Source organism: Oratosquilla oratoria, chromosome 12 (assembly GCF_046742065.1).
Source record: "Oratosquilla oratoria isolate Oo_2021 chromosome 12, ASM4674206v1, whole genome shotgun sequence".
NCBI lineage: Eukaryota > Metazoa > Arthropoda > Malacostraca > Stomatopoda > Squillidae > Oratosquilla > Oratosquilla oratoria.
Genome location: NC_134788.1, coordinates 54,246,357 through 54,274,050, shown reverse-complemented (window position 1 = coordinate 54,274,050; position 27,694 = coordinate 54,246,357). Strand labels below are relative to the sequence as shown.

The following is a 27,694-nucleotide window of genomic DNA, read 5'->3' as shown; positions in this document are numbered from 1 at the left end:
CACTACAATTTTTACCTGGAACTCCATACTTCCCAATCACTCCATCTATTGATTTGTTTCCTACCTTAGCATTAAGGGCTCCCAATATAACTACATTGACATTTTTCCCTAATCCCTCTATGCACTCATTTATATCTACTCACTGCCAGGCCCATATGCACTTATAAAGACCCACATCTCCCTTCCCAGCTTCACTTTCATCCACATAAACCTTGATGAAACCTCCTTCCACTCCACTACACGTTTACCTATCTCTTCAGTTACTAGTATAGCCACCCCTTCTCTCCCTTGTCCACTCTTCACTCCTAGGTACCTCCCAGCTACACTCCCAAACTCACAGTTGCCCTTTCCTTTCATTTTAGTTACACTCAAAGCCAGCACATCCATCTTCTCACAAACATACTGCCTATCTCTTCCCTTTTACTCTCATCTGTACCACATCCAAGCACATTAAAAGACCCAAACCTTAGGGTACTGGTTGGACAACTCCCAGAGCCTCTTATGCCTTTACTTTTTTTTAGGAATAACCCCTGTGGGGTTACAGGTAGCAGGACTCCTAATCCCATCCCCCGTCCTGGTTTTTCTCGCCTTTTATGACTGAAGTGGAAAGACTTGGTGGTAGCATTCTCTTCCCCCACCACAGGGTAGGCAAAAAAAAGGAAATGAATATTCAGAGAAATGGTACAGGACAGTAACAAGGGGTTGGGGGACAGCATAACAGAGGGACAGTTGTAGTATAAAAGTGTCATAATTTCTCTATGAACAGAGTTTTCCTCTATCACAGACAAAATTATGTGTGGCTCTGGTCTGTAGGGGTGCCCCATATAGACCCTAAAGTATCAACTGCATGCTATTTTGCCACAATAACATGCAGCCAATACCCCAGATGGGGTAATATAAGGTTTCCATAATACATACATATACCAAGGCTTCTTCCCCCTTACAAGGGAGGTAGCCAAAAAGGGAAAGGCATAAAATCATTTCCACCCATTCCATCCCTGAATACTCCACACCCCTCTACCCTCTCTCTTCTCTGAGCACCTCCTGGATGACGGGTCATCCCTGCACCTTTTCCACTGCCCTGGGTCAGAAGCAGTGTCGCAAGACACAGCACATCCACAGCAAGGCCGCTTCATTAAATCGGCGACGCCCCCCCCCTCTCCGTCCCCCCATTGCATAAAAGGAGAGGACGGGGAGAAATCCCTTCGGGCTGCGTCAAAATTTAGCTCACACATACTACCTTACCCCCCCACCCACCGCCTGCCCATTCCACCTCATGCAATCACAACATCATCCATATACAACCATTCTCCATTCACCCCTGTCTTCTGTCCTCTCCTGTCCTTCCTCAACAGACATTCCCCTCTTCCCCAAAGCCCCCTTCACCCCATCCATCCACCTCATCCTAGGACGTCCCTTCATGTTCACTCCCTCCACATCTGCCTTCCATACCTCTTTTACTAGTCTTTCTTCACTCCTTTTTTCCATGTGTCCAAACCATCCTAATATTCTTTCATCAACCCTATCTCCCAGCTCCTTTTCCACCCATGTTCTCCTCCTCACCTCCTCATTCCTCACTCTATCTAGCCTAGTAACCCCCATCATACTTCTCAGACACCTCATCTCAAACACATTCAAACTCCTTCTCTCTTCTTCTCTTATGTTCCATGTTTCTGCCCCATACAGTGCTGTTGGCACAATCACTCCTTCATACAGTCTACTCTTAGCATCCATTCCCAAATGTCTATTCCTCATTACACTCTTTAATCCACCAAGGCATTTACTTGCTTCTCTCAATCTACATTCTACCTCCACCTTCACTCCACCTTTTCCTGCCACATTTGCACCCAAGTATCTAAAACTATCCACCTCCTCCAGTCACTCTCCCTTAATGCTCACTTCCAGTTTGCTTCCACTTTCACCCTTTGTACATCTCATCACCTTACTTTTACCCACATTTATCTTTAGCTTTCTTCTATCACATACTCTTCCAAACTCTGCCACCAACTTCCTCAATTCCTCCCCTGATCCTGCCACAAGCGCAGTGTCTTCCGCAAACAACAGCTGGCTCACCTCCCACTTTTCTCCATTTTCTTTAACCATCTCCAATCCCTTGCCCACTACCCTTGCATTTATCTCTCGCACCATCCCATCCATGTATAAGTTGAACAGCCAGGGCGACATAACGCATCCTTGACGAAGTCCCACCTTTACCTCAAACCACTCACTCTCTCCATTTCCAATCCTGACACAAGCTCTACTACTCTCATAAAAACTCTTGACAGCTCCCAAAAGCTTTCCTCCTCCTATCCCATATTTCTGCATAACCTCCCACAGTGCCTTTCTATCTACCCTATCATAAGCCTTTTCCAGATCCATAAAAGCCAAAAAAACATTCTTACCCTTTCCTATAGCTTTCTTCTTATATCTGTCTTACCACAAAGATCTGATCTACACAACCTCTACCTTTTAAAAAATGCTCAGTGGAATAGAAATGGACGATGCTTAAGTAACCCTGTAACACACTAGCCTATATAAAAAATCAAACTATAAAATTCGCATTATAGCTAGAATTTTTTTGCTTCCACAGATAAGAAAAAACACAGGAAATAGATTATTATTTAGTTTGAAGGCTGTTTTTTATGTTTTGTGATGAGTCGTGTATCGTCCGTTTGTTTACAAATGAGCCAATAACTTCAGCATTGTATTCCTTGCTCAGCTTGATTGTTGAAATTGTTGTGATGGGTGTAGCTGTGGGCTGTGGCGTGCCCGAGCCCCCAGGCAGCTGCCAGCTGGCCGCGGCCGTCACTGTTATCATATCAGGTCATGGGGAGATTGGAGAGACACTGTTTCCACACTTACCAGATCTTCATATTTAACTTTGGTTGTATTGCTGCTATGAAAGTTTTAGATCCTTAATGTTTATCAATATATGCATATTTACATAAATAAATGTACGCAGTTGCTCATGAAAAACACCATCTGCATGTTGCAGTCTATTTGTGCTGTACTTGTATAGGAGTTAATCACAAGTTCACAAATACACTTATCAGACTCACACGAGTGATGACTGACAAGGATATACATATAAAGCTATGGGTTGGGGCAGGGAATACAGTATACCACAACAGACTCACAGACAGCAGAGACAAGAATTAGTGGGCAGAGATGATCAAAGATTCTGGTGGATTAACAATGTGCCCATTGAAGTGGCTGCTATGATGCAAGGTAATGTGTTATTCAAAAATCATGTTTTGATAGTGATATGCATGTAATTATTATTCACATAGTCTCACGTAATTAATATTTGCGAGCCTTAATTGGGGTGAATTAAGTGAACATGTGCTTCAATGAGAGTGGATCAAATTTTTTTGAGCACTTGAGCGCTTGCCCAACTCTGATAATAGATACATTAGATATTGTGATGTGTGTCTTTTCTTAAAATTCAAGTAATAGTAGATGCTCACTGTAGTTTATCAATGAAAATTAATAAAAAATCATGTTTTGTGATGTGCATGTAATTATTATTCACCTAGTCTCAAGTAATTAATATTTGCGAGCCTTAATTGGGGTGAATTAAGTGAACGTGTGCTTCAATGAGAGTGGATCAAATTCTTTTGAGCTCTTGAGTGCTTGCTCTCTGTAATTTATTAATGAAAGTTAATAAAAAAATCATGTTTTGATTGTGATATGCATGTAATTATTATTCACATAGTCTCAAGTAATTAATATTTGCGAGCCTTGATTTGGGTGAATTAAGAGAATGTGTGCTTCAGTGAGAGTGGATCAAATTCTTTTTATCTCTTGAGCGCTTGCCCAACTCTGATAAGAGATACATTAAATGTTGTGATGTATGTCTTTTCTTAAAATTCAAGTAATTGTAGATGCTCTGTAGTTTATTAATGAAAATTAATTCAATGAGCAATATAATTATAGCCTACATAGTAAATAATTCCTTATGATTTTTTTTTTCTTTTTTTTTTTTCTTTTTGCAGTGTTCTCTGTCTCTACGATGTACTCCAAACGAAAGAGAAAAAGTTCGGTATGGACATATATGGAGCAGACAGGATCCAACTTAGTTACATGTACCATATGCCAAGGTACTTTCAGCTTTACAGGAAGTACAACGGGACTATCAAGGCATTTAAAAACAAAACATCTTAACGAGTACTTTGATCTGACAATAGAATCTGATTTGCCACTACCGCTTGAATCGTCACAGTCCGCTGAATCTGAGTCACCATCGCAGCCTGGATCATCCAGCAGGGTATCAGCGGCACCATGTGAAGTACAAGAACAACAAACGCTGGAATGTGTTATCACCAGAAGGCAAGCATATCCACATGGGTCAAAAAAAAAAAAAAACATTGATTCACATATACTGAAAATGAGTGACTAATATGCAACCTCCATCCTTGGTAGAAAATGAAGGTTTTCATAGTAAATGATTCCTTACAATGTTCTTTTTTTTTTCTTTGTTGCAGTGTTCTAGCTGTCTCTACGACGTACTCCAAACGAAAGAGAAAAAGTTTGGTATGGACATATATGGAGCAGACAGGATCAAACATAGTTACATGTACCATATGCAAAGGTACTTTCACCTATACAGGAAGTACATCGGGACTACTGGGGCATTTAAGAACAAGACATTCTACCGAGTACTTTGATCTGACAAACATAGAGACACCTGACTCGCCACCACTGCTTGAATCATCACAGTCCACTGAATCTGAATCACCAACATTGCCTGGACCATCCTACAAGGCACCACATAAAGTACAAAAAGAACAAATGCTGGAATGTGTTATCACCGGGAGGCAAGCATGTCCAGATGGGTCAGAAAAGAAAAATAACATTGATTCACATCTACTGAAAATGATAGTGACTGATATGCAACCTCTATCCCTGGTAGAAAATGAAGGTTTTCAGGAGTTTGTCAAGGTGATCGATCCTGGTTATGTGCTTCCAAGTAGGAGTGAGCTAATGCGAACACATTTTCCTTCTCTTTATAAAAAACAAAAACAACAGGTGCGAGAAGAGTTGGAGGGGGCAAGTTATGTTGCTCTCACTTCTGATCTTTGGACCTCAAGGCAAACTAAATCATTTCTAAGTGTAACTGCTCATTTTATATCTCCTGAATGGGAACTCAAATCGAAGCTACTAGCTACAAAAAGACTAATGGTTGACCACACATCAGAAAACATAGCAGATGCACTCAAAGAAATATGTGAGGAGTGGGACTTGCTAGAAAAAGTGTGTTGTATTGTGACAGATAATGCTTCCAACATAGTAAAAGCAGTGGAAGCCATGAATGTAAAACATCTTCCATGTTTCGCCCACTCTCTGAATCTTGTGGTTCAAAATGCTCTGAAGAACGCTAATGATGTGAAGAAAGTACAAGAAAAGGTGAAAGCGATTGTGTCATTCTTTCACAATAGTGTTAAAGCTTCAGACAAGTTATGTGCCCAGCAGGTACAACAAGGAGGGGAGAGAAAAAAATTGATCATGGACGTGGAGACGAGATGGAACTCAACATTCTATATGTTTGAAAGGTTCCAGGAGCAACAGGAAGCAGTGACATTAACTCTGTGTGTGTTAGGTAGAAATAACATGTGCCTATCTAGTGATGATTTAGAATGTCTCAGCAAAGCCATCCGTGTCCTGGAACCTTTTGATGTGGTGATTAAAGAACTTTTGGCAGAAAAAATTACTTGTTTGTCAAAAGTCATTCCACTGATCAGAGCCCTTCGAGGTTGCATGTTTTCAAAGAAGGACGCACAGAGAAGAGAGCTCTATGAAACTTTTCCTTTGGGTCTGGAGTTGCGAGTGCAATTAGATAGGAAATTTTCAGGACTTGAGAGCAGTTTTATTCTTGAAGTGGGAACATTGTTAGACCCGAGGTTTAAGAAACTTCCTTTCGTTGATAAAGGGAGCATAACTATCGTGCAGGACAAACTTATAAACTCAATGCTTGCACAAAGTGATTCCCAGGCGCTTGTGCCAGCTCCAGCAACACAAGCAGCTAAACATCAGAGACCAACACAACCAGAAAGACAGCTCGACTTGTGGGAAGAACATGATGAGACGGTGAAAGAGTGTCTGAAGGCAGTACAACCAGCATGTGGTGGACCAAATGTGGACATGAGGAGGTACCTAGAGGAAGGCATTATTGCCCGACATGAAGATCCTCTACACTGGTGGAAAAATCATTCACAGCTCTTCCCTTTATTGCAGGACAAGGCAAAACATTACCTTTGCATTCCAGCCACATCTGTGCCATCTGAACAAGTGTTTTCGCAAACAGGTGATTTGATTTCAGAGAGACGAAATTGCTTAAGTGATGAAAATGTCAATATGCTTCTGTTTCTAAATAAGAATATGAATTATTTTGCATGAAAAAATAATTGAGGAAATAAATAAAAAACATGCTGACAATGAAATCTAATATATCCTTGTGTGTGTGTGTGTCGTGGCTGTGACGTGCTGCTCTTTCATTCTCCGTTTTTTTTTTTTTTTCTTTTCTTTCGTCTATAACGGTTATCAAACTAAGGCTTTTTACCTAGAACCCCCTAAATATGATCAATCTATTCCTTGTCATAATACCCACATTGTCTGATATTTTCAGCCATTTCTGTTCAGTACTTTTTGAGTTATTGGGTGTGGAAAATATTTGTACCGAGTAGAGAGCAGGAGTAACCTACTAGCAGCAGCAAGGCGGCAGCCAGCAAGCGGTAAGTGTGTCTCGGCTTGGTGGTACTGACGGGACCAGTGTCTCGCTAATTTACCAGTAAATTTTTACCATTAAGCGAGTATGTTCCACAAAGGTCTAGGAAAATTTTTACCATTAAGTGTTGCTGGTAAAATATTTACCGTTAAGACTGTCCCTCTAACACTTTTAACGTTAAAGTTAAAGTTCGTTGGTTTTAGTTCCGACACCACTAGATGTCTAGTGCTCTCCAGAACGCCAGCCAGGTGAACCCGACTCCCCACTGTGATGCCCAAACCACAGCAATAACCGCCCAGTAAACAGTTCAAACTCGCAAGCCTGGACGGGACTCAATCCACGGACCTTCACCATGCGAAGCCCGCGCGTTACCACTGTACTAGCCAGAGGCTTTTACCATTAACTGTACCGGCACATGCTTCACCGCTCTCGCTGTCCCGCCACTGACAGTCACATATATGTACAGCTTACACTTGGAAGATTTTTTTTTTTGTCTTGCCTATGGCGCCAGGAAGCACCAGTTATTGTTCAGTTTTAGATATGTGAAGAAGCCATGCACCATGTTAACTAGTTCCCATTAAAAAATGTTTTTTTTTTTGCGCTTTCTTTAACTTCTCCAAAAAATTAATGTTATTTCTGTAATCAGCATATGAAACTTTATTAATTGTGAAAGTTTCATCGAAAAATTCCACGTGTCACCAAACAGAAAAGACATATATATATATACATATAAACTTTTTTCCTTTACATATTGCCTATAGCACCGGTAGGCATGTGGGGTAGGTTGGTGCTTCCCTCACCCGTTCATGATGCAGGCAGGATTTTTATAGTGACGACGTTACAGAACTTGAGTTGTGACTTCACACCATAGTAGGATGAAATTTCTTTAAAGATTTAAGTCATAAAGACGACTCGAACTTGAGATGTCACTACTGCCTCACGAGTCTAGTACTGGTAATCCTGGTAATGGCATTGTTTTTACCAGTAAATCTGGTACTGAAATTAGTAGTATTTGCCCAGCAATACCAGTCAACAGGTCGGTTCTTTCTTTTCTCGTCCTGTACACTGATATATGTTGATAATGCAATATCATAGTTTGTTATATGGTACTCCTTAGTAATTTTGCTGTTGAAGTATTTGGGGGGATAAAAGTGTTATAAGTAGAGCAATCCGGTCGAGAGGTTGGTTGCCAAGTAGAATGCCAAGCATCCCCAACACAAAACATATTAATTAGGTTTATAGTTAGAGTTGCGGACTCTGGTTACCCACTAGCTAGTTGTGGAATAAGATACAGAGGGGAGAGTTCTGTGTATGTGTCATCTAATTGTGTGTATATATATATATAATATATATTCATTATGGCCAGCGGATCACACTACAGCATCATGTCCCCCACATTCCCATGCCAGTGCTTAATTGGCTTACTCATTTATGTGGATAGGAGGTAAAGGGAACATGGGCTGAGGGAAATCATTTTGTTCCTGACTAGTTTTGCCTGAGTGGCTTCTTCAGAGGAATAGATTTTGAAGTCAAGTTGGTCAATACAGTATATATGCCATAAAAGGGAATGTGGCAATGTGTCAGGTTGGTCCCCCACTCGACGTCATCTGTCGGCGTGACAAGTTATCGCAGCGGGTGCTTAATTATCTGCTTATTGGTCGTCGCATGGCTGAAATGTCCGTCTGGGTCAGGGGCTCTGTGTATATCGTTCATGACGACAAAGCATGCTGATGCTTTTGCCCATATTAAATCCCCAGTCTTCTTATTGATGTTATCATGGATGTTGTTGTTGTTGTCATTCCCTAGACTGTCTGTCCAAGCAGTCACTGATGGCCAGGGGTAGTTGCTGCTGTTTGGCCCCCAACTCTTGGGGTTGGGGGGTGGTCCCACGACGTAGGCACTGCAGCTCCAGGACCTCATGGATGTTGATGAAACCGTGATCCATTGCCTTTCTTGTCATTCGTCGACATGGTTTACTATCGCACTGCTAACCCTGTGGTGTCTAACATCTGCTTGGTGCTCTTTTATTCTGGTCTCTCGTTAGAATGGAATTTGGGACCACCCAATCCTTAGTGTTGGATTTTTCTTTTTTGTTGCGTAGTATATTACGGGCCTTCTCCTCCAGGGTGCAAAGTAATCCTTTGGGGTATTTGAGTCTTTCAAAAGTCGTTTTTATCATTTTAATTTCATCCGCTAAAAATTCGTCACTGCAAATACGAAATGCTCTCAAGAATCTCCCTCACCACACCAGTCTTTGTCCTCTTATCATGTGCACTGTAGTAATGAGTGAAGTCATTCTTTTTCGTTGGTTTCCTGTAAACTTTGAATTTAACATCACCAATGAAACTATATATATTTCCCTCAGCCCGTATTCCCATCACCTCCTATCCACATTCGTCACAATGTATACACATTACTCATTTATCTTATTATTCAGTTATACCTCTAAATTGTAAATTCTCATACCAGAACTTAATTGACTTACTAATTACCTCCAAACTGTATATTCTCATGGCAGTGCCTTATATTTTCAGTCACGTTGCCTACTAAAATTATTTCACAAGGACATTATCTTGTAGGTTTAATTGTAATATTGGACTTCCTTTCAAGCTTCTGTGTTCAGTTATAATTCTACTTCCTTGGTTTATTCGTGGGAAAATGATAAAATATAAGTGAATAAATAAAAGTCAGATCAAATTTACTTCTCATTTCATTCAAATAAATATGAAATCTATTACATCTTTACTACAAATAATTTTTCAATTTTTGGTATTGGATTTTTCTCACAATAAAGATTTTTATTCACAACTTATCCCAAGAAATTCTCATTTCTACCTTGTTTTCTTGCAATACAGGAACAATGGGAACAGTTCATTCACTATATGAAATAGTTCTATCATACAATCATCTACCAATCTCATTAAGGGTTCTTCAACCATTCCCTTATAAGTATGTGGAATCATACATGTTTTAAAAAAAATTGGCTTCATATCACTTTTAAGATATGATTTAGACAAAACACATGAAATGGGTTTACCAGTAGCTACACAGTAGTTACAAATCATGCCCTATGCCTTTACCTCATCCATTCTCTTAACTCTAGATTGATTATCTATACCAGCTAGATAAATACCCATATTATTTATCAAGTCACTTCCACCTAAATTTATGTTACGAGAATCAAAAACATGAAAGGTTTGTACAACATAATATTATATTGAACCTGAACTACTACTTTGCCTGAAACTATCATCTATTATCATAAGCAGTAAGGCTTTTATGACATGGTTCATCTTTAAAATTCAACTATTGTACCCACTTTTTTTAATCTGAAATAAGCTTCATTGCGACAAAGAACACCAACGTGCCTGTATAGTTCCTCTTTACAAGGGAAAAGGGGACAAGTGTGAATGTAGTAGTTTCAGAGGGATTAGCCTGTTAAGTGTAGTAGGGAAGGCTTATGGGAGGATCTTAATTGAGAGGATTAGGAGAGGAACAGAAGGAGTAATTGGTGAGGAACAGTGTGGATTTAGGACAGGTAGAGGTTGTGTAGATCAGATCTTTGTGGTAAGACAGATATGTGAGAAAGCTATAGGAAAGGGGAAGGATGTTTTTTTGGGCTTTTATGGATCTGGAAAAGGCTTATGATAGGGTAGACAGAAAGGCACTGTGGGAGGTTATGCAGATTTATGGGATAGGAGGAAAGCTTCTAGGAGCTGTCAAGAGTTTTTATGAGAGTAGTAGAGCTTGTGTCAGGATTAGAAATGGAGAGAGTGAGTGGTTTGAGGTAAAGGTGGGACTTTGTCAAGGATGCGTTATGTCGCCCTGGCTGTTCAACTTATACATGGATGGGGTGGTGCGAGAGGTGAATGCTAGGGTAGTGGGTCAGGGATTGGAGATGGTTAAAGAAAATGGAGAAAAGTGGGAGGTGAGCCAGCTGTTGTTTGCGGACGACACTGCGCTTGTGGCAGGGTCAGAGGAGGGATTGAGGAAGCTGGTGGCAGAGTTTGGGAGAGTATGTGATAGAAGAAAGCTAAAGATAAATGTAGGTAAAAGTAAGGTGATGAGATGTACAAGGGGTGAAGGTGGCAGTAGACTGGAAGTGAACATTAAGGGAGAGCGACTGGAGGAAGTGGATAGTTTTAGATACTTGGGTGCAAGTGTAGCAGGAAAAGGTGGAGTGAAGGTGGAGGTAGAATGTAGATTGAGAGAAGCGAGTAAATGCCTTGGTGGATTAAAGAGTGTAATGAGGAATAGACATTTGGGAATGGATGCAAAGAGGAGACTGTATGAAGGAGTGATTGTGCCAACAGCACTGTATGGGGCAGAAACGTGGAACATAAGAGAAGAAGAGAGAAGGAGTTTGAATGTGTTTGAGATGAGGTGTCTGAGAAGTATGATGGGGGTTACTAGGCTGGATAGAGTGAGAAATGAGGAGGTGAGGAGGAGAACAGGGGTGAAAAAGGAGCTGGGAGATAGGGTTGATGAAAGAATATTAGGATGGTTTGGACACATGGAAAGAATGAGTGAAGAAAGACTAGTAAAAGAGGTATGGAAGGCAGATGTGGAGGGAGTGAACATGAGGGGACGTCCTAGGATGAGGTGGATGGATGGGGTGAAGGGGGCTTTGGGGAAGAGGGGAATGTCTGTTGAGGAAGGAAGGGAGAGGACGGAAGACAGAGGTGAGTGGAGAATGGTTGTATATGGATGATGTTGTGATTGCATGAGGAGAAATGGGCAGGGGGGTGGGGGTGGGGTAGTATGTGTGAGTAAATTTTGACGCAGCCCGAAGGGATTTTCTCCCCGTCCTCTCCTTATATGCAAGGGGGGACGGAGAGGGGGGGTCGCCGATTAAATGAAGCGGCCTTGCTGTGGATGTGCTGTGTCTTGCGACACTGCTTCTGACCCAGGGCGGTGGGCAGGGTGCAGGGATGACCCGTCATCCAGGAGGTGCTCAGATGAGAGGGAGGGTGGGAGGGGTGTGGAGTGTATGTAGGGATGAAATGGGTGGGAGTGTTTTTATGCCTTTCCCTTTTTGGCTACCTCCCTTGTAAGGGGGAAAAAGCCTTGGTATATGTATGTATGTAACAATTTATCATCAACTTCCTCACCATCATTCAGAACCTTAAGGTTTTCCTGGTCTTGGCTTTACTACTTGCTCTATATTCAATTCTTTCCCATTAAACCTAGGGGGTTCACTAATATAAGATTTTTCCAAATTGTTAATTTTCCACAACTTTAACTGACTTCATGTTCCTTAAATCTATATCAAAAGCTACTAATTTTGGAAAATACACTTGACTTTCCACTGCCATAAACAGTTAGTGTCTCACTCTGAAATCAAACCGTGATCCAAATGCACAATTGTTGGCTAGTTTTTTTTTTTAGTTCTGCATATAACTCATTTACAGACTCTTCCCCTTGTTGGAATACCAAAAATGCTCCTGTGACAGGAAGGTTTGACTACATAGCTTTCAACAAAGAAATAATGACATAATATGACTTGGAATCTGGTAAATCTGGTGCAAACAGATTACGCGATTTTGATCTTACACGACTTGAAATTTATTAATATATATTCTGATAACACGAAATGTCCGATGTTATGCGAGTTGAATATCACACCACCAGAGCACGGGAGAGATGCTCTGACTCCAGCGCTCCCGCTCTCTGCCTCTCATCCTCAGTGTGAAGCCAGCCCTCACAGCGTGTGGAACTCATAAACAATTTTATCAAAGTTTTGTGTTACATAAATTCGTGTACTATGGCACCCAAGCGTCCTGGTACCCCAAAGGAGAGTGCAGCAAAGAGGTCAAGAAAGCTTGTGACCATAGAAAAGAAGTTAGAAGTGTTGGGTCATTATGATCGTGGTGAAAGAACTTCTGTTATTGTTCATGCTACTGGACTGAATGAGAGCACTTTGCGGACCATCAGGGCGAATGCTGACAAGATCAGAGCCAGTTCTGTTGCTGGTACATTAGCCTCCTCTTCACAATGTTCCCGAGCAAGATCCATGGAGATGGAGAAGTTATCGGCACAATGGATCCAAAACCAAAACAAGCATAATGTCCCTATCAGCATAGTCATCATACAAGCTAAAGCTTTAAGTCTCTACCAGAGTGTGCAAGACGAGAATGAGGAAGACAAAGACAAAGCCAAGACCTTCAATGCCAGTTCTGGGTGGTTCTCCAGGTTCAAGAAACGATATGGCTTCCATAATCTCAAAATGACTGGGGAAGCTGCATCTACCGATATAGAAGCAGCCTAACGTATCCGGATACCCTCAAGACCATCATCGAGGAAGGTGGCTACACTTCCAAGCAGATTTTTAATATAGATAAGACAGGTCTATATTGGAAAAAACTGCCTAACCAGACCTATATCTCAGTTGAGGAGATGACTGCACCTGGATTTAAGGCCTCCAAGGATCGTCTTACGCTCTTGTTCGGTACCAATGCAGAGGGAGACTGCAAACTGAAACCTGCCCTTGTCTACCACTCAGAAAATCCACAAGCATTGGAGGTGTGTATGTATGGATGTTGATTATTAGTCATGAAAGCTTTGATATTTTTTACCAAGATTGTAAATGCTCGTTTTTTTGTGCATCAAAAACAAAAAAGAAAATCGTGTCACCAACTCACAATTTACAGCACACTAAACTAATTTTGATTGTTCTTGTGTCTTCACAGGGCTATGTCAAGACCTTTCTACCCTGCTACTGGTATTCCAACAAAAAAGGATGGATGATGGGGAGCATATTCAAGGACTACTTTGGGAAATTAGAGAGAGTTAGAACATTAATGCGAGAAGGAAGAGATTCCATTCAAGATTCTCCTGATCTTGGATAATGCTCCCAGCCATCCCCCATCAATAGAAAATCTCTCCAACAACATCCAGCTTGCTTTCTTGCTGCCAAACACCACTTTCATTCTGCAGCCATGTGACCAAGGAATTATTAAAACCTTCAAGTCGTATTATCTACGTTCAACCCCGACTGACATGGTTGAGAGGACACAAAAAGACAAGATGACCATGAAGGAATATTGGAAGCAGTTTACCATCAAAGACACTCTGCCTCATTAAAGAATCTTGGGAGAAAGTGCCAAGGAAATGCTTAAACGGGATTTGGAAACATCTGTGTCCTCAGTTGGTGTACGATTTTGTCGGCTTTGACATCCAAGAAAATATCTCTAAAGCTAACAAGGAAAGTCTTGACAAGGCCAGGGAAGCCGGGTTTGACCAACTTGAGCAGAAGGACACTGATGAACTGCTAGAATCGCACACAGTGGAGCTGACTAACGAAGAACTGTTAGAGATGCAGACGATACAGAATGCAGAGTTGGAGGCAGCTGCATCTCGGCCTATATCAGGAACCCCAGAGCCCGAGAGAGTCTTGACAAAAAGTGATCTCGAAAGAGCACTCTCAGTTATACGAGAAGGACTGGATATCTTGGAAGCCAAAGATCCGAATATTAACATAAGTGCAACAGTGGCCAGAAAAGTCATGTCGGAGCTGAACTGTTACATAATGGTGTTAGATCAAAAGAAGAATTAGACGATGCAGACGAAACTCCACCATTTCTTTCAAAAAAAGACAGTCAAAGAAGAGGAGGCAGGGCGAGGCGAGGACGGAGAGGGAGGTGAGGAGGCAAGGCGAGGAGGTGTGTGTGTGTGTGTGTGTGTATAATTCGGGAGTGAAGCTCCCACGGGCTTTGGTTTGAGCCCGTTTGGTGGGTGATTTGACTTATGAGTGTGTGTTGGGAGAGCACCGCAGAGTGAGGAGGCAGAGCGGGGTGAGGAAGGAGAGGGGAGTGAGGTTGGTGACGGGAGCACGGCAAGCGAGAGTGATGGTAGTGATGCGTCATAATACATGCATAAAAAAAAATTATTTTACTGTACAATAAATAACAATATAGTAAGAATGTGTGTTTTTATTGTTTCTTTAACCTTCAAATTTATTAATAGTGTATTTGTTTAGGAATTTTAGTAATAAGATCCCCAAATAGATGAACCTTCCCGTTGTCCAGGAATGTAACCCCCACTATTACCATTAATTCTTATGGAGAAATTATGTTACGTTGACACGATTTCCATTAACACGACATCTCTAGGAACGTAACCCTCGCGTTAATGGGGAGTTGACTGTAACTAGAACACTGAAGTTTTCTGATCCCGATGCCATTAGAAAAAAAAAAAATCTTTTTAACATTTTCAGCGATAGACAAACTACCGAGATTAGCCCCTAATAGATTACAAAGGATTTTACAAAGGATTACAAAGGCGGAGCATGCCGACAGGAGACCTTTTGATCCATATCTAGGTCGGATGCAAAAAAAATAAATAAATAAAATAATAATAATAAATTAAAACTATAATAATGTAAAAATAACAAATAAAATACATAAAGAAATGCATAGGTATAGTTGAATAACAAACAAAAAGGTAAATAGTAAATGATTATAAATTGACATATAACTAATAATAAATCAGACAGACAAATTATAACAAAACAAAAACAAATAATATAACATAAATTATAATTATTACAGCATCTTACTTAGGTATTTATCTAAATGATTCTTAAAGCTTCGAACTGAACTACATTGCACTACCTGTGCAGGAAGTTTATTCCATTCATTAACTACACGGTTGGCAAAGTTGTTTCTACCTACTTCCAAATTGAATCTATTTCCGGACAGTTTGAGACCATTGTTTCTTGTCTGATTCTCATTCAATGTGAAAATTTGGTCACTTTTGATGTTGTCAATTGCCTTTAAAATCTTAAAGACCTGTATCAAGTCACCTCTGAGTCTACGCTTTTTTAGGGAAAACAGATTCATGTGCTTAAGTCGATTTTCGTATGATTTATTTTTGATATTTGGAATCAGTTTTGTGGCTCGCCGTTGTACTTTTTCCAGTCTGTCAATGTCTTTAATGAGATTCGGTGACCATACGGAAACAGCATATTCCAAATGTGGACGAACTAACGATTTATATAGCTTGTTAATGAGTGATGGACTTTTGAAATCAAAAGATCGCGCAATCAATCCCAGAATCTTATTTGCTTTCTCAGAGGCTGAAATACACTGCTTGGATGATTTGAGGTCGTTACTGATAATTACGCCGAGATCTTTTTCACTATCCACTTTTGTTAACGAATTTCCAAATAACTTGTAATCGTACTTACTGTTATTTTTACCTATGTGCATTACCTTGCATTTACTTGTGTTAAATTTCATTAGCCACTTTTCAGACCATTGCTGTAATTGATCTAAATCTTCTTGAATATCTAATTGGTTTGAGTGATCATTTGCCACTCCGCACAGTTTTGTATCATCAGCAAATTTGGAAACAGTAGATTTTAGTCCATGGTCTATATCATTTATATATACTATGAATAGAAGTGGCCCAAGAACGGAACCCTGAGGAACTCCACTTGCAACACTTTTCCATCCAGAAGTTTTTCCATTTAAAACAACTCTCTGTTTTCGACCTTTCAACCAATTACTAGTCCAACCTAATAGGCTACCACTTATTCCATGCAAAGCTAATTTAGTAAGTAGTCTTTCGTGTGGGACGGTATCAAAAGCTTTTGCAAAGTCTAGATATATTAAATCTATATTGTTTCTTTTGTCATAATTCGAGATAACTGTGTTGTAGAATTCGAGTAAGTTAGTCACGCAAGAACGTTTCCGTCTGAAACCATGCTGGCTATCATTTATCAAACGGTTACTTTCTAAATGATGTTCGATATCATCTCTGATGATAGTTTCCATTATTTTTCCTACGATCGAAGTCAAACTTATAGGCCTATAGTTATTTGGTTTCTTTTTGTCACCTTTTTTGAATATGGGAGTAACGTTAGCTAGCTTCCATTCTCTTGGGACATCTCCGGATATGATGGATTTCTTGAAAATAATTTCTAATGGAACAACAATCTCATTTTTCATTTCCTTTAAGATTCTTGGATGCCAACCGTCAGGCCCTGGTGTTTTATTAACTTTGAGTTTGTCTATACACCTTTTAATTTTTTCTTTTGTTATATTTACCGTAGTGAGTAAGTTTACCTTAGACTTTTCACAGGTTTCAGTTTGGAATTCACTTTGAGGTGTTTCGTTTACGAATACCGAGCTAAAATAATTGTTTAAGATATTACACATTCCTTCATTTGAATATTCAAGTTGACCGTCAGCAGATAATAGTGGACCAATGTGATTCCTAACAACCTTTTTATCTCTAATGTAACTATAGAATTCTTTGGGATTCTCTTTGGATTTATCAGCGATGTTCATTTCGTATTGTCGTTTTCTTTTTCTTATTGTCTTTTTTAAATCTCTCTGTATTGATACATAACTTTCATAGTCATTAGATGCACCCGAGCACTTATATTTCTTATAAGCCTGTCTCTTTTTAGCAATACTTTTTTCAGTTTCTTTGTCGAGCCACTTTGGGCGAGCCTGATTTGGGGGACGTCTGTCCTTAAAAGGAATGTAAGTTTGAATCATCTTAGTGAGCGTATTTTGAAATATTTCCCACATCTGATCTACAGGCCTTTCGTTTAATTTTGCCTCCCAATCTGTAAGCTGAAGCTCCTGACGTAGTTCTATGAACTGAGCTTTACTGAAATCGGGTATTTTAGAAGCACAAGTATCTATTCTAAAATTGTTTAGGAGTTTGAATCTGACTAAATTGTGATCGCTATTTGCAACAGATTCACCGACTTCTACATCAGTTACCATGCTTTCGCGGCTAGTGATCAATAAATCGAGCAAGTTTCCATATCATAGACAGTAATCTTGAACAGATAAAATGGATAAATTTTAGATTGATTTACCACTATTTCTAGCAGTACAAAGAATGTACCAAAATGTCAATGGTAAGACTGTGTTTCAAAACGAACATTTGAATCGAACCTTGAATCTGCATCAAGCCCAGATTATTCAAAGCCCACTGCATAACTGCAAAAACAATCATAGCTTCATGAAGTCATCCCGAAAATAGCATGCGCTCTTCAATTACACCAACTCAGTCACATAAAACATTATTATTATTATTTCCACTGTACTAGCACTGCATCTAGTTCTTTTCGTTTCTTCTCTTTGCCTCTAATAAGTCTGGGGTTGATGGAGAGTGATTAACAATAGCTAACAGGCCCTTAACTTTATGACCAATCACTCGAGATATCTATTAAAAAAAAACACAATCCAGCCAGTTGCAGCAGGTCACTAAATACTACAAAGCTTCTTTAATGCGAGTTATTTGTTCCCCACTGTATTTTGGTTAATGCCCCATTGTATTTGTATACCTCTGTGTTACTCCTATTACATGGTCTCAAAAAGTTAGATGTCGAACTTAAATATTTTCTTTCAGGTCTAGGGGTAATCAATATTTTCTTGAAAAGGGTATCCGAATATACTGTATGTTCATAACACAAAGAGAATCTTGTCTGGAGTCTGCTGCACCCAAATCATACAAGACATCTTGAATATCATGCGATGACCCACACTGGAGAGACACATTTCGAAAGTGATCTGTGTGATGCAGCTTTCTCATGAAAGAATTATCTTAACACATGACCCACACTGGAGAGAAGCCTTTCAAGTGTGACCTGTGCAATGCAGCTTTCAAAGGAAAGGGTCCTCTCAAATATCACGTGATGACCCACACTGGAGAGAAACTGTTCTAATGTGGCCCATGTGATACAGCTTTCTCATGAAAGAATACTATCAAATATCACGTTACGAACCACACCGAAGAGGAACCTTTCAAGTGTTATATGTGCGACGCAGCTCTCTCAACGAGTGCTCTCAAATATCACGTGATGGCCCATGCTGGAGAAAAGCCTTTCAAATGTAACCTGTGTGATGTAGCTTTCCCAAGAAAGTATAGTCTTAAAAAACATGTGATGACACACACTGGAGAGAGGCCTTTCAAGTGTGATCTATGCAATGCATCTTTCTCACAAAAGAGTACCCTCAAATATCACGTGATGACCCACACTGGAGAGAAGCCTTTCAAATGTGAGCTTTGTGATAAATCTCTCTCAACAAAGAAGTCTCTCAGGTCTCATGTGATGACCCATACTGGAGAGAAGCCTTTCAAGTGTGACCTTTGCGATGCAGCTCTCTCATCAAAGAGTGTTCTCAAATATCACATGATGAACCACAATAGTGAGAAGCCTTTCAAGTGTGATCTGTGCGATGCCACTTTCTCGAGAAAGAATCTTCTCAAATGTCACGTAAAGACCCACACTGGAGAGAAGTCTTTCAAGTGTGATCTCTGCGATGCAGCATTCTCAAGAAAGGGTGCTCTCAATCAACACTTTATGACACACACTGGAGAGAAGCCTTTCAAGTGTGACATGTGCGATGCAGCTTTCTCACAAAAGATTTCTGTCAAATATCACATGACCCACACTGGAGAGAAGCCTTTCAAGTGTGGTCTGTGCGATGCAACTTTCTCAAGGAAAGGTGTTCTCAAAAATCACATGATGACCCACACCGGAGAAAAGCCTTTTAAGTGTGACCTTTGCGATGAAGCTTTCTCACGAAGGAATGCTCTCAAACATCACGCGATGACGCACAATGGAGAAAAGCCTTTCAAGAGTGACCTGTGCGATGCAGCCACCGGAGATAAGACTTTCACGTGTGACCTGTGTGATGCAGCTTTCTCACGAAAGAGTAATCTCAAAAATCACATGATGACCCACACCGGAGAAAAGCCTTTTAAGTGTGACCTTTGCGATGATGTGATGCGGCTTTTTCACTAAAGAGTTCTCTCAAATATCACGTAATGGCTCACACTGGAGAGAAGACTTTCAAATGTGATCTGTGTGATGCAACTTTCTCAAGAAAAGGTGGTCTTAGGTATTACGTGATGACCCACACTGGAGAGAAGCCTTTCAAGTGTGATCTGTGCGATGCAGCTTTCTCACAAAAGAGTGATCTCAAATACCACGCCATGGCACACACTGGAGAGAAACTTTTCAAATGTGACCTATGTGATGCAGCTTTCTCGAAAAAGAGTTTTCTCAAACGACACGTGGTGATCCACAATGGAAGTTCACTCCAACCATGACCTGTGCCATACAGCTTTCTCTGAAAAAAGTCTTAGACATCACTTGGTGAACCACACAGGAAAGAAGCCTGTTCAGCTTTTTCATGAAGAACTCGTTTTAAATGTCACGCAATGAATTACACTTCCTCACAAAATGTTTATCTCATAAGTTGCGTGATGACCCACTTTTCTGTATGTTAGTACGTTCAGCTGTTAAGTATTAACCCATTGCTGTAAAACATTTTGGTTGATGAGTAGTCACACAGTTGTAAAAGTAAGTTGGCGTAGTCACACTTGTGTAGTTATTTAAGTTATCTTTGATTGGCCTATTGTGCAATTGCATTTTTGTAATTAAAGTCTTGATTGTTCCATTAGGTCCACGAATGTTCTTGTAATGACCAAAAACAGTTGAGAATGTTAGAAAGTGAGATGACGGATACAGTTCTGTTTACCTTTGCATTGTGCAAAATGGTCTGGAGTGTACACCCTTGTTGTAATTTGTTACTGTAAATATATAGTTGAATGGGTTGGTTTTGTTATCTGAGCCAGGATGAAATTGTTCATAGCGTGTAGTAGTAGTTTTGATTGTATTTGTTCTTTAGTAGCTCGTGAGAAAGAATTTCATACATACTTCCTTAAATATATCACGACACCTCCATAAATTCTGGTTCCTTTGTCCGCTCTGTATGAAATGTAGTTGTCAATTGATTTTTCTGTATGTAACGCATCCTTCTCTATTTTAGGGCAGTGTACATTGAAGCTTTCTCGATGGTGAACATTTTCGGAAAGACACTTTATTGTGGTTATCATTATTATTATTATTTATATTTTTGTTAATAACTTAATAGAAAAAGGGTTGGAGTGACTGCTATAATTATACTTTGCATGTATGTAATGGTAGATATTTGTTCTTTGAATGATTTTATTATTCTAATCAAACCAATATTTTTTGGCAGATGACTTCACGCCCCCCCCCCCTTGTATCCTCCTCACGCCTCTCTAGGGGGGCACGCCCCCCTAGTTTGGGAACCACTGCCTAGACTCTGAAAAGAAATTCCTTGGTTCCAATGTCTACACCTTCCCCTACCCCTTTAATTGCACAACCATCTCACCCAACCTCCTACCTACCACCATAATCTAATCCGTAGACAGGCAATGGCTATCACACATCCAGAACTCGGAATTCCTCCAATGCAAATCCGCTGTACTGTATTACTACGTATGTCCCACCTTTCTATTCCGTTTCCACCACATTACCAAACCATCCTGCCTGTCCCAAATCACAGACTCTGATAACACTACGATATAGAGATGCCATTTCAAGAATTCAACTGAGGACGACCTCCACCATATCCATATCAATAAGGAACGCTTCGTATTCTTTCTAAGCACCACTTTAGTCTCGGTTATTTATAAAGACTACCCTTCCACGGCGGTACAATGCAAGATCTAAGGGACAGTCTCCATTGCAGATTCATGCCAAATCTTCTACGGAGATACTAATCTCTACCTTGGCCATCATCAGGAACCTCCGATAGTCACTCCTTCCTCATGTACCCGATATCTGCTCTCACTATCCTGAGCTTCAAGGCTGTCCTCCTTTCTGGCCTTGCCTTCTTGAATAACATGGGTGAAGCAGACCTTCCATTGCCATGGACATGTATAGCCACCCTCCTCCGAGATTGTTTGCCAGCATATCATTTTATGTATTCCTTTGTGATGCGTACTTATATCATCTGTTGTATGTTTATAGACCAGTACATTACACTTTACTCCCTATTATACTTCAAAAAGTTTATCTATGTATATACACGTGTATCTAATCCATTGATATTTTTTTTTCCTTAATGGGCATTTCACCAAGGGATGGTAGGTTATTAACCCATTAAACTCCGATGACAAGATGTCTTGTCATTTGGTCAAATAAAACAAAAAATCATAAAACACCAAAATGTTTGATCAAACACCAGAAAAATATGACGTCAATCCTCGCTTCGCTCGCAGCGAAGCGAGGACTGACGTCATATTTTTCTGGTGTTTGATCAAACATTTTGGTGTTTTATGATTTTTTGTTTTATTTGACCAAATGACAAGACATCTTGTCATCGGAGTTGAATGGGTTAAATGTGATCCAAGTCATTACATAAGCAAACTTGAGTGATATTGATGTATATACGGATCTCACAGAAAAGAGATATAAAGTGACTTACGGTCATATGAATAGTGAATCTCGCAGAATAGAGATACGAAGTGACAAAAGAATACTATTTTCTTACAAACATGAGACCAACATCTTTCCACCCTGGATTTACAGGGACCTAACAATAACATTGTGAGTTCAGTGGTAACTAGCTAGAGACGGGCAATATAATTTTGGCGTAATAATAATAATAATAATTAAAAAAAAAAGTGTCATTACCCCCGATAACGTTTGTGATTTCTATTATTGATCCAACCATGCCTTTGTGAACGGTGTCTCATGTTATGATACTTCCATTTCAATCCCATCTTTTAAGCAGATTCACATTCCCACTTCCGTCAACACACGAACTTCGCATAAGTATCTACAGATGCTGCATATATATATATTTATATATATATATATATATATATATATATATATATATATATATATATATGCAAAGTAGACCACTTGAAAAAAGAAACTAACGAAGCAGAGCGCTTTCGTATATTACATATTCAGTGCACTGAAGATGTAATGTACGAAAGTGCTCTGCTTCGTTAGTTTCTTTTTCCAAGTGGTCTACTTTGCATAAGTGAACACACGTACCAGTGTTCTTATTAGCATACACACACACACACACATATATATATAAACATCATATATATATATATATATATATATATATATATATATATATATATATATATATATATAGCCATTCCCTTCCATTTCATTTTATATCAGGTGACGGAAGTCACCTTTCGGAAGGGAAAGAAGCCATATATAACCATATAAGGCAACACTCACGCATCACCATTACGTGTTCAGGCACGAGAAAAGGATTGCAAAGGCGGAGCATGCCGACAGGATACCTTTTGGTCCATATCTAGGTCGGATGCGGAAAAATCATAATAATAATAAAATAATAAATAAAAACTAATAATGTAAATAACAAATAAGATACATAAATAAATGCATAGGTATAGTTAAATAAACAAACCGGTAAATAGTAAATAATAATAAATTAACATGTAACTAATAAATGAAAATCAGACAGACAAATGATAACAAAACAAAAACAATATAAAATAAATTATAATCATTACAGCATCTTGCTTAGGTGTTTATCTAAATGATTCTTAAAGCTTCGAACTGAACTATATTGCACTACCTGTGCAGGAAAAACTCTCCTATTATGAAATGAGCTCATGATGAACACATGATCAAGGCAGATGCCTAAAATAAAGAAACACTTAGAGGCATGATTCAACACCAAACACAACCATACCCCTTTATTGACAAAATGTAATTGATATATATGTTTTGGATAATGACGTAAAGTGTACAAATGTAATATCAATAATACTCTGGCAGCTTTGTCAAGAATGCAAGGTCAGCAGTTTTGACCTGCGACACTCGAGACCGGTGGAAGCACCGTCAGTCTCTCAGAATACCACCACTCGCTTTTACATCTGTATCCTGTTTGGCTAAGGTTAAAAAAGACTTCGGTGATATCCCTCAACCAGAGGATAAGCAACTAGTAAACTACTGAACATTACTTAGGTTAAAAAGCATCTATAATGTCTTGAGAACTTTTAATGCAAGTTTCGCAGACTTTTACCGCATAAAACTGAAAATGTACCCATTTTTAGAATACATAGAGTTGTTGGGGAAAAAAAAACAATGCAACAACCTCTATTTTTTTTTTTTTTTTTTTTTTTTTTCCTCCTTTCTTTACACCGACCGACCACATGCCGGTGCGCCAGGTAGGTTCGTGGTCTGGTGGCCAATGTTATTGATATTTGGGGAGGAGTGACCACCTTCACCTGTTCTAGCTTCGCGCGCCCACGCAATGAAGGTCACTTGTGCCTTGGGCGCTGTGACGCGTCGTCATTGTAGTTTGGCGGGAAGAGAAGCAGAAGAGTCAAGATGGCCGAAATGACAAATCAATCTTAGAGTCTTAATCAGTTGCAGTGACTAGCTGAGCCAATGGTAGCTACAATTAGGAAAAAATTGAAATGAAGAATCGAAACGCCCGAACCAGTGCTACGGACCCGTGCTTGTTTACAATTTGAACAAGGGTGCCAGTGTTTAAGGGTCATAAACCAACCTACTTTTCCCCCCTCCCCCCAGACCTACCTCGCACGACGAGTAAACGGCTATGGACGACTGAGGTCTCTACAGCAACCCCCCCCCCCTCCCAAGCTTCCTCCTCCTCGCTCTCTCCTCATCCCTGCACTCCCATCGTCCATGTCTTCTCCACCCTCTCCTTCTTCTCCTCCTCATCCCTGCTCTTTCCTCCTTCGTAATCTCTTTCCGATTTCTCTCCCGAACTTTTAATCACCCTGACATTATTGTTCTTCGTGGAAAGAGCGGAAAGTATAAATCTGGTACAGAAAAGTGATCTTAAATGATTTGTCTAAATATCAAGTAGGGCCGAAGTTGTTGCGAGCACGCGTGTTTCTAAGTGTCTCCTGTTCAAGAGTTTGCAATCGGTGCTTTGTATCCTGCCGTGAATAGTGCATACTCGTGAAAATTGACAACATGGCGTCAGGGATGACCGGTATGCTTTTAGCTCTGCTGGGAGCGGTCATGCTGATCAAAGTAGCCGCAAGTGGGCATTCCTGGTTACCCTCCGCTCTTTAACATTTTGGTGAGAGACAAAATCTCAAAGATCTCTTTTAACCACCATGCTCTGTGCCAGTTCCTTCTCCTGCCTGCCTCAATAAGTCAGAAAGTGCCGTCAGGTTCGATTAGGTAGACAAAGAGGAAGTTCTTATATAACACCGAAGAGAAAAATCAACACTTCCAAGCTTCTGGTACCCAGGGACTCCCTCCTTCTCTGTGGTGATATACATCCCTGTCCAGGCCCAGTTGCAACGAGAGTCCCAAAACACCCATGTGTGAGCTGTCTAAAAGGAGTACGCCTCAACAGTAGAGCCATCAGCTGCAACTCCTGTAGGGAGTGGACTTATATCAAGTGTTGTGGAATTTCTCTCGAAACCTACAATGCCGCCTTGGTGAATGAGGATATTTTCCACTTCACTTGCAATGGGGGTACAATCAAAGAACTACCAGGCCCCCCATGTCTGATGGTGAGGTTGACCCTACACCTGTTAACCCCGATCGCTGTGCCGACCCAGTCAAATGCCAGGGATGACCTCAACTGCTTCAACAAGCGAGGCCTCCACTTCGTGCTCTTGGATGCTAGAAGCCTTCTACCAAAGATAGACGGGTTCCATCTACTAGCGCGGCGCACCGGGGCAGCAGTCATCGGTGTCACCGAAACCTGGCTAGACAGTACCATCTCCGACTCAGAAATTGCGATACCGGGTTATAGTGTTGTGTGTAATGATAGAAGGAGGGGTATGTACTTTCAGTCGCAATGATATAGCATTCAACCCCCGTACAGACCTTATGGGTAACGAGTGCCCATCTTATGTGGGGTCTGTTACAGACCACCGAAACAGATGTCTTTCTTTAGCACATTAGAAACTTTGTTTCAATCTAGTCAATATGCATCGCCAAGAAATAGTTATCCTAGGTAATTTTAATACGAATCTGGCAAGTACAAACAATAACCTTGTTAAGGCAATGAGGGACTTAGTAAAATCTCATGGCCTGATACAACTGGTTGAGCCTACTAGAATAACAGGCACTTCCAGGTCCATCATAGACCTTATCCTGGTATCCGATTGTAATAAGATAACGCAGGCTGGTGCTTATGTTTATGGTCTTAGTGACCACAAGCTCATATATTGTACCAGAAAAGCTAGGAAGACTTACAATAAGCACAACACTGAAGCTTCGTTCTATGAAGCATTACTCACGGGAACATTTTGTTGAACTGGGTAGGACAGACTGGTCGCTAGTACTAAGTTGTTCTGATGTTTATGAGGCTTGGTCTAATTTTGAGTACACATTTCTTACTATTATTGAGAGAGTAGCGCCTCTCAAAGAGATTCGAATAAAACAGAGGACGGAACCATGGATGACATACGAAGTACATGGTTTGATTAGAGACAGAGACCGATTTATTGCAAGATTTAGGAAAAGTAGAAAACAGGAGGACTATAATGGCTTATGGGAATCAGGTGAAATATTGGAAGGAAAAAGCCAAAGCTGATTATTGTACTAACATGGTTAGCCAGAACAAACACGATCCAAAGAAGCTTTGGCAAACTCTGAAGAACCTACAAGCTCACACTAAGCCCAGTAACAAAGCAGACAGGATTGGACTCGTGAAAAACAGCGAGCTTAACTCTGATAAGAACACCGTAACCAACCACTTCAACTCCTTTTTCACAACCATAGCCACTAAACTAGTAAAATCCCTCCCAACGTGTTCTGGGAAGTTTGGGCCGGGGTATGTTCAGGAGTACTATAAAGACAAGTTCACGAAGTGTTTCCAACTACGTACGACCACCCACGAAGAAGTGTTTAAATTACTGGCTAACATAAGTACCAATAAGGCTGCAGGGTTAGATGATATTCCTGCGAGGTTTGTTAAGGATGGAGCCACAATTATAACTCCTCCAATAACCCACATGATAGATCTGTCTATCAGTTCAGGATTTATCCCAAGCGACATGAAAAGGGCCCAGGTAACACCTCTTTACAAGAAAAACGCAAAAACTGAAACAGGTAACTACAGGGCTATTTCAATTCTAGGTATTATTTCTAAAGTTTTGGAACATGTTGTATACAACCAGTTAGATACCTACCTCAGGAGACGTAATCTACTTTACGCCATGCAATCTGGTTTTAGAACGAATTACTCAACAGACACCAGCTTAAAATACCTTTACGATTTTACAAAACAGGAATGCGACAGAGGTAACCACACAGGTTTAGTTTTGTTGGGTCTACAAAAGGCATTTGACACAGTGGACCATGATATTCTATTGATGAAAAATCAGGCATTAGGAGTGGCAAATATTGGCTGGTTCAAGTCCTACCTTACAGGTCGCAAATAGCTTGTACAGGTAAATAGAGCCTGCTCAGGTGAGAGATAACTTGTGGTGTACCACAAGGTTCAATTCTGGGACCACTTCTGTTCCTGGTGTATATCGACGACATGGCAGGTGCGGTGAACTGAAGTTACTGCTCTATGCAGATGATTCCGCACTAATTGTCTCGCGCAGGGAACCCAGTTGAAGTAGAGGAGGCCCTGAGTGTTGAACTGTGTTCAGCCTAGGGCTGGCTCATAGATAACAAGCTGTCTTTACACCATAGTAAAACGGAAAGTATTGTCTTCACATCAAAACCCAATCTCAGGAAACACCGCGATGTACAGGTCAAATGTGGGGATAATGCGTCAAAACAGGGGAATGTCTTAACGGATAAGATTGTATCCAAGTGTTCACATAAAGTAAAATTTTTGTACAGAAAAGCCAGAAATTTTGATATGGAAACAAAGAAGCTTCTGGTCTCAGCCTTGATACAGCATCACTTTGATAATGCTTGTAGCTCTTGGTACAGTAGTCTGAACAGAAAAAAAAAAACAGTCTTGGCTACAGGTTGCACAAAATAAGATCATTAGATTCATGTTAGATTTACTTCAGGGTTGCCATATTGGCATAGAAGAATTTAGCAAAGTAGGAATGTTAACTATAAAATTTTGTGTCCAGCAGCTGAAACTAAACCATGTTTACAATGTCGTTCATAATTCTGCTCCTTCATATGTGAGCTGTAGGTTTACGTTATCTGCTGAGAACCGAATCCAGAAC

General features: G+C 40.2%; 2 protein-coding genes across 6 annotated transcripts in view; both read left to right on the top strand.

Annotated features, from left to right (window-relative positions):
- Positions 1–11,457, top strand: part of LOC143031791 (E3 SUMO-protein ligase ZBED1-like) — a 28,323-nt gene extending 16,866 nt beyond the window's left edge. For 4 of the 5 annotated variants that reach the window (XM_076196065.1, XM_076196066.1, XM_076196068.1 and 1 more), the window contains exons 3-4: positions 3,996–4,329; positions 4,485–11,456. In XM_076196065.1, coding sequence (XP_076052180.1) covers positions 4,013–4,329; positions 4,485–6,396 — 2,229 coding nt within the window. In that variant the 5' untranslated portion in view covers positions 3,996–4,012 and the 3' untranslated portion in view covers positions 6,397–11,456. Of the gene's footprint in view, positions 1–1,953; positions 3,229–3,995; positions 4,330–4,484 lie in introns of those variants that run through there. The other variant, XM_076196064.1, reaches the window with a different exon arrangement.
- Positions 11,458–18,545: 7,088 nt separating this feature from the next.
- LOC143030399 (uncharacterized) lies at positions 18,546–23,517 on the top strand. The gene is made up of 2 exons (XM_076193548.1): positions 18,546–19,378; positions 23,340–23,517. Exons 1-2 carry the CDS (start codon positions 18,546–18,548, stop codon positions 23,515–23,517), a joined length of 1,011 nt encoding a protein of 336 aa, XP_076049663.1.
- Positions 23,518–27,694: the final 4,177 nt, after the last annotated feature.

Coding starts and splice junctions, on each gene's coding strand:
- LOC143030399 (XM_076193548.1), top strand. CDS start 18,546: ATGGCCCATGCTGGAGAAAAGCCTTTCAAATGTAACCTGTGTGATGTA. Junction 19,379..23,339: donor AAGACTTTCACGTGTGACCT/GTGTGATGCAGC, acceptor ATACTCTGGCAG/CTTTGTCAAGAATGCAAGGT.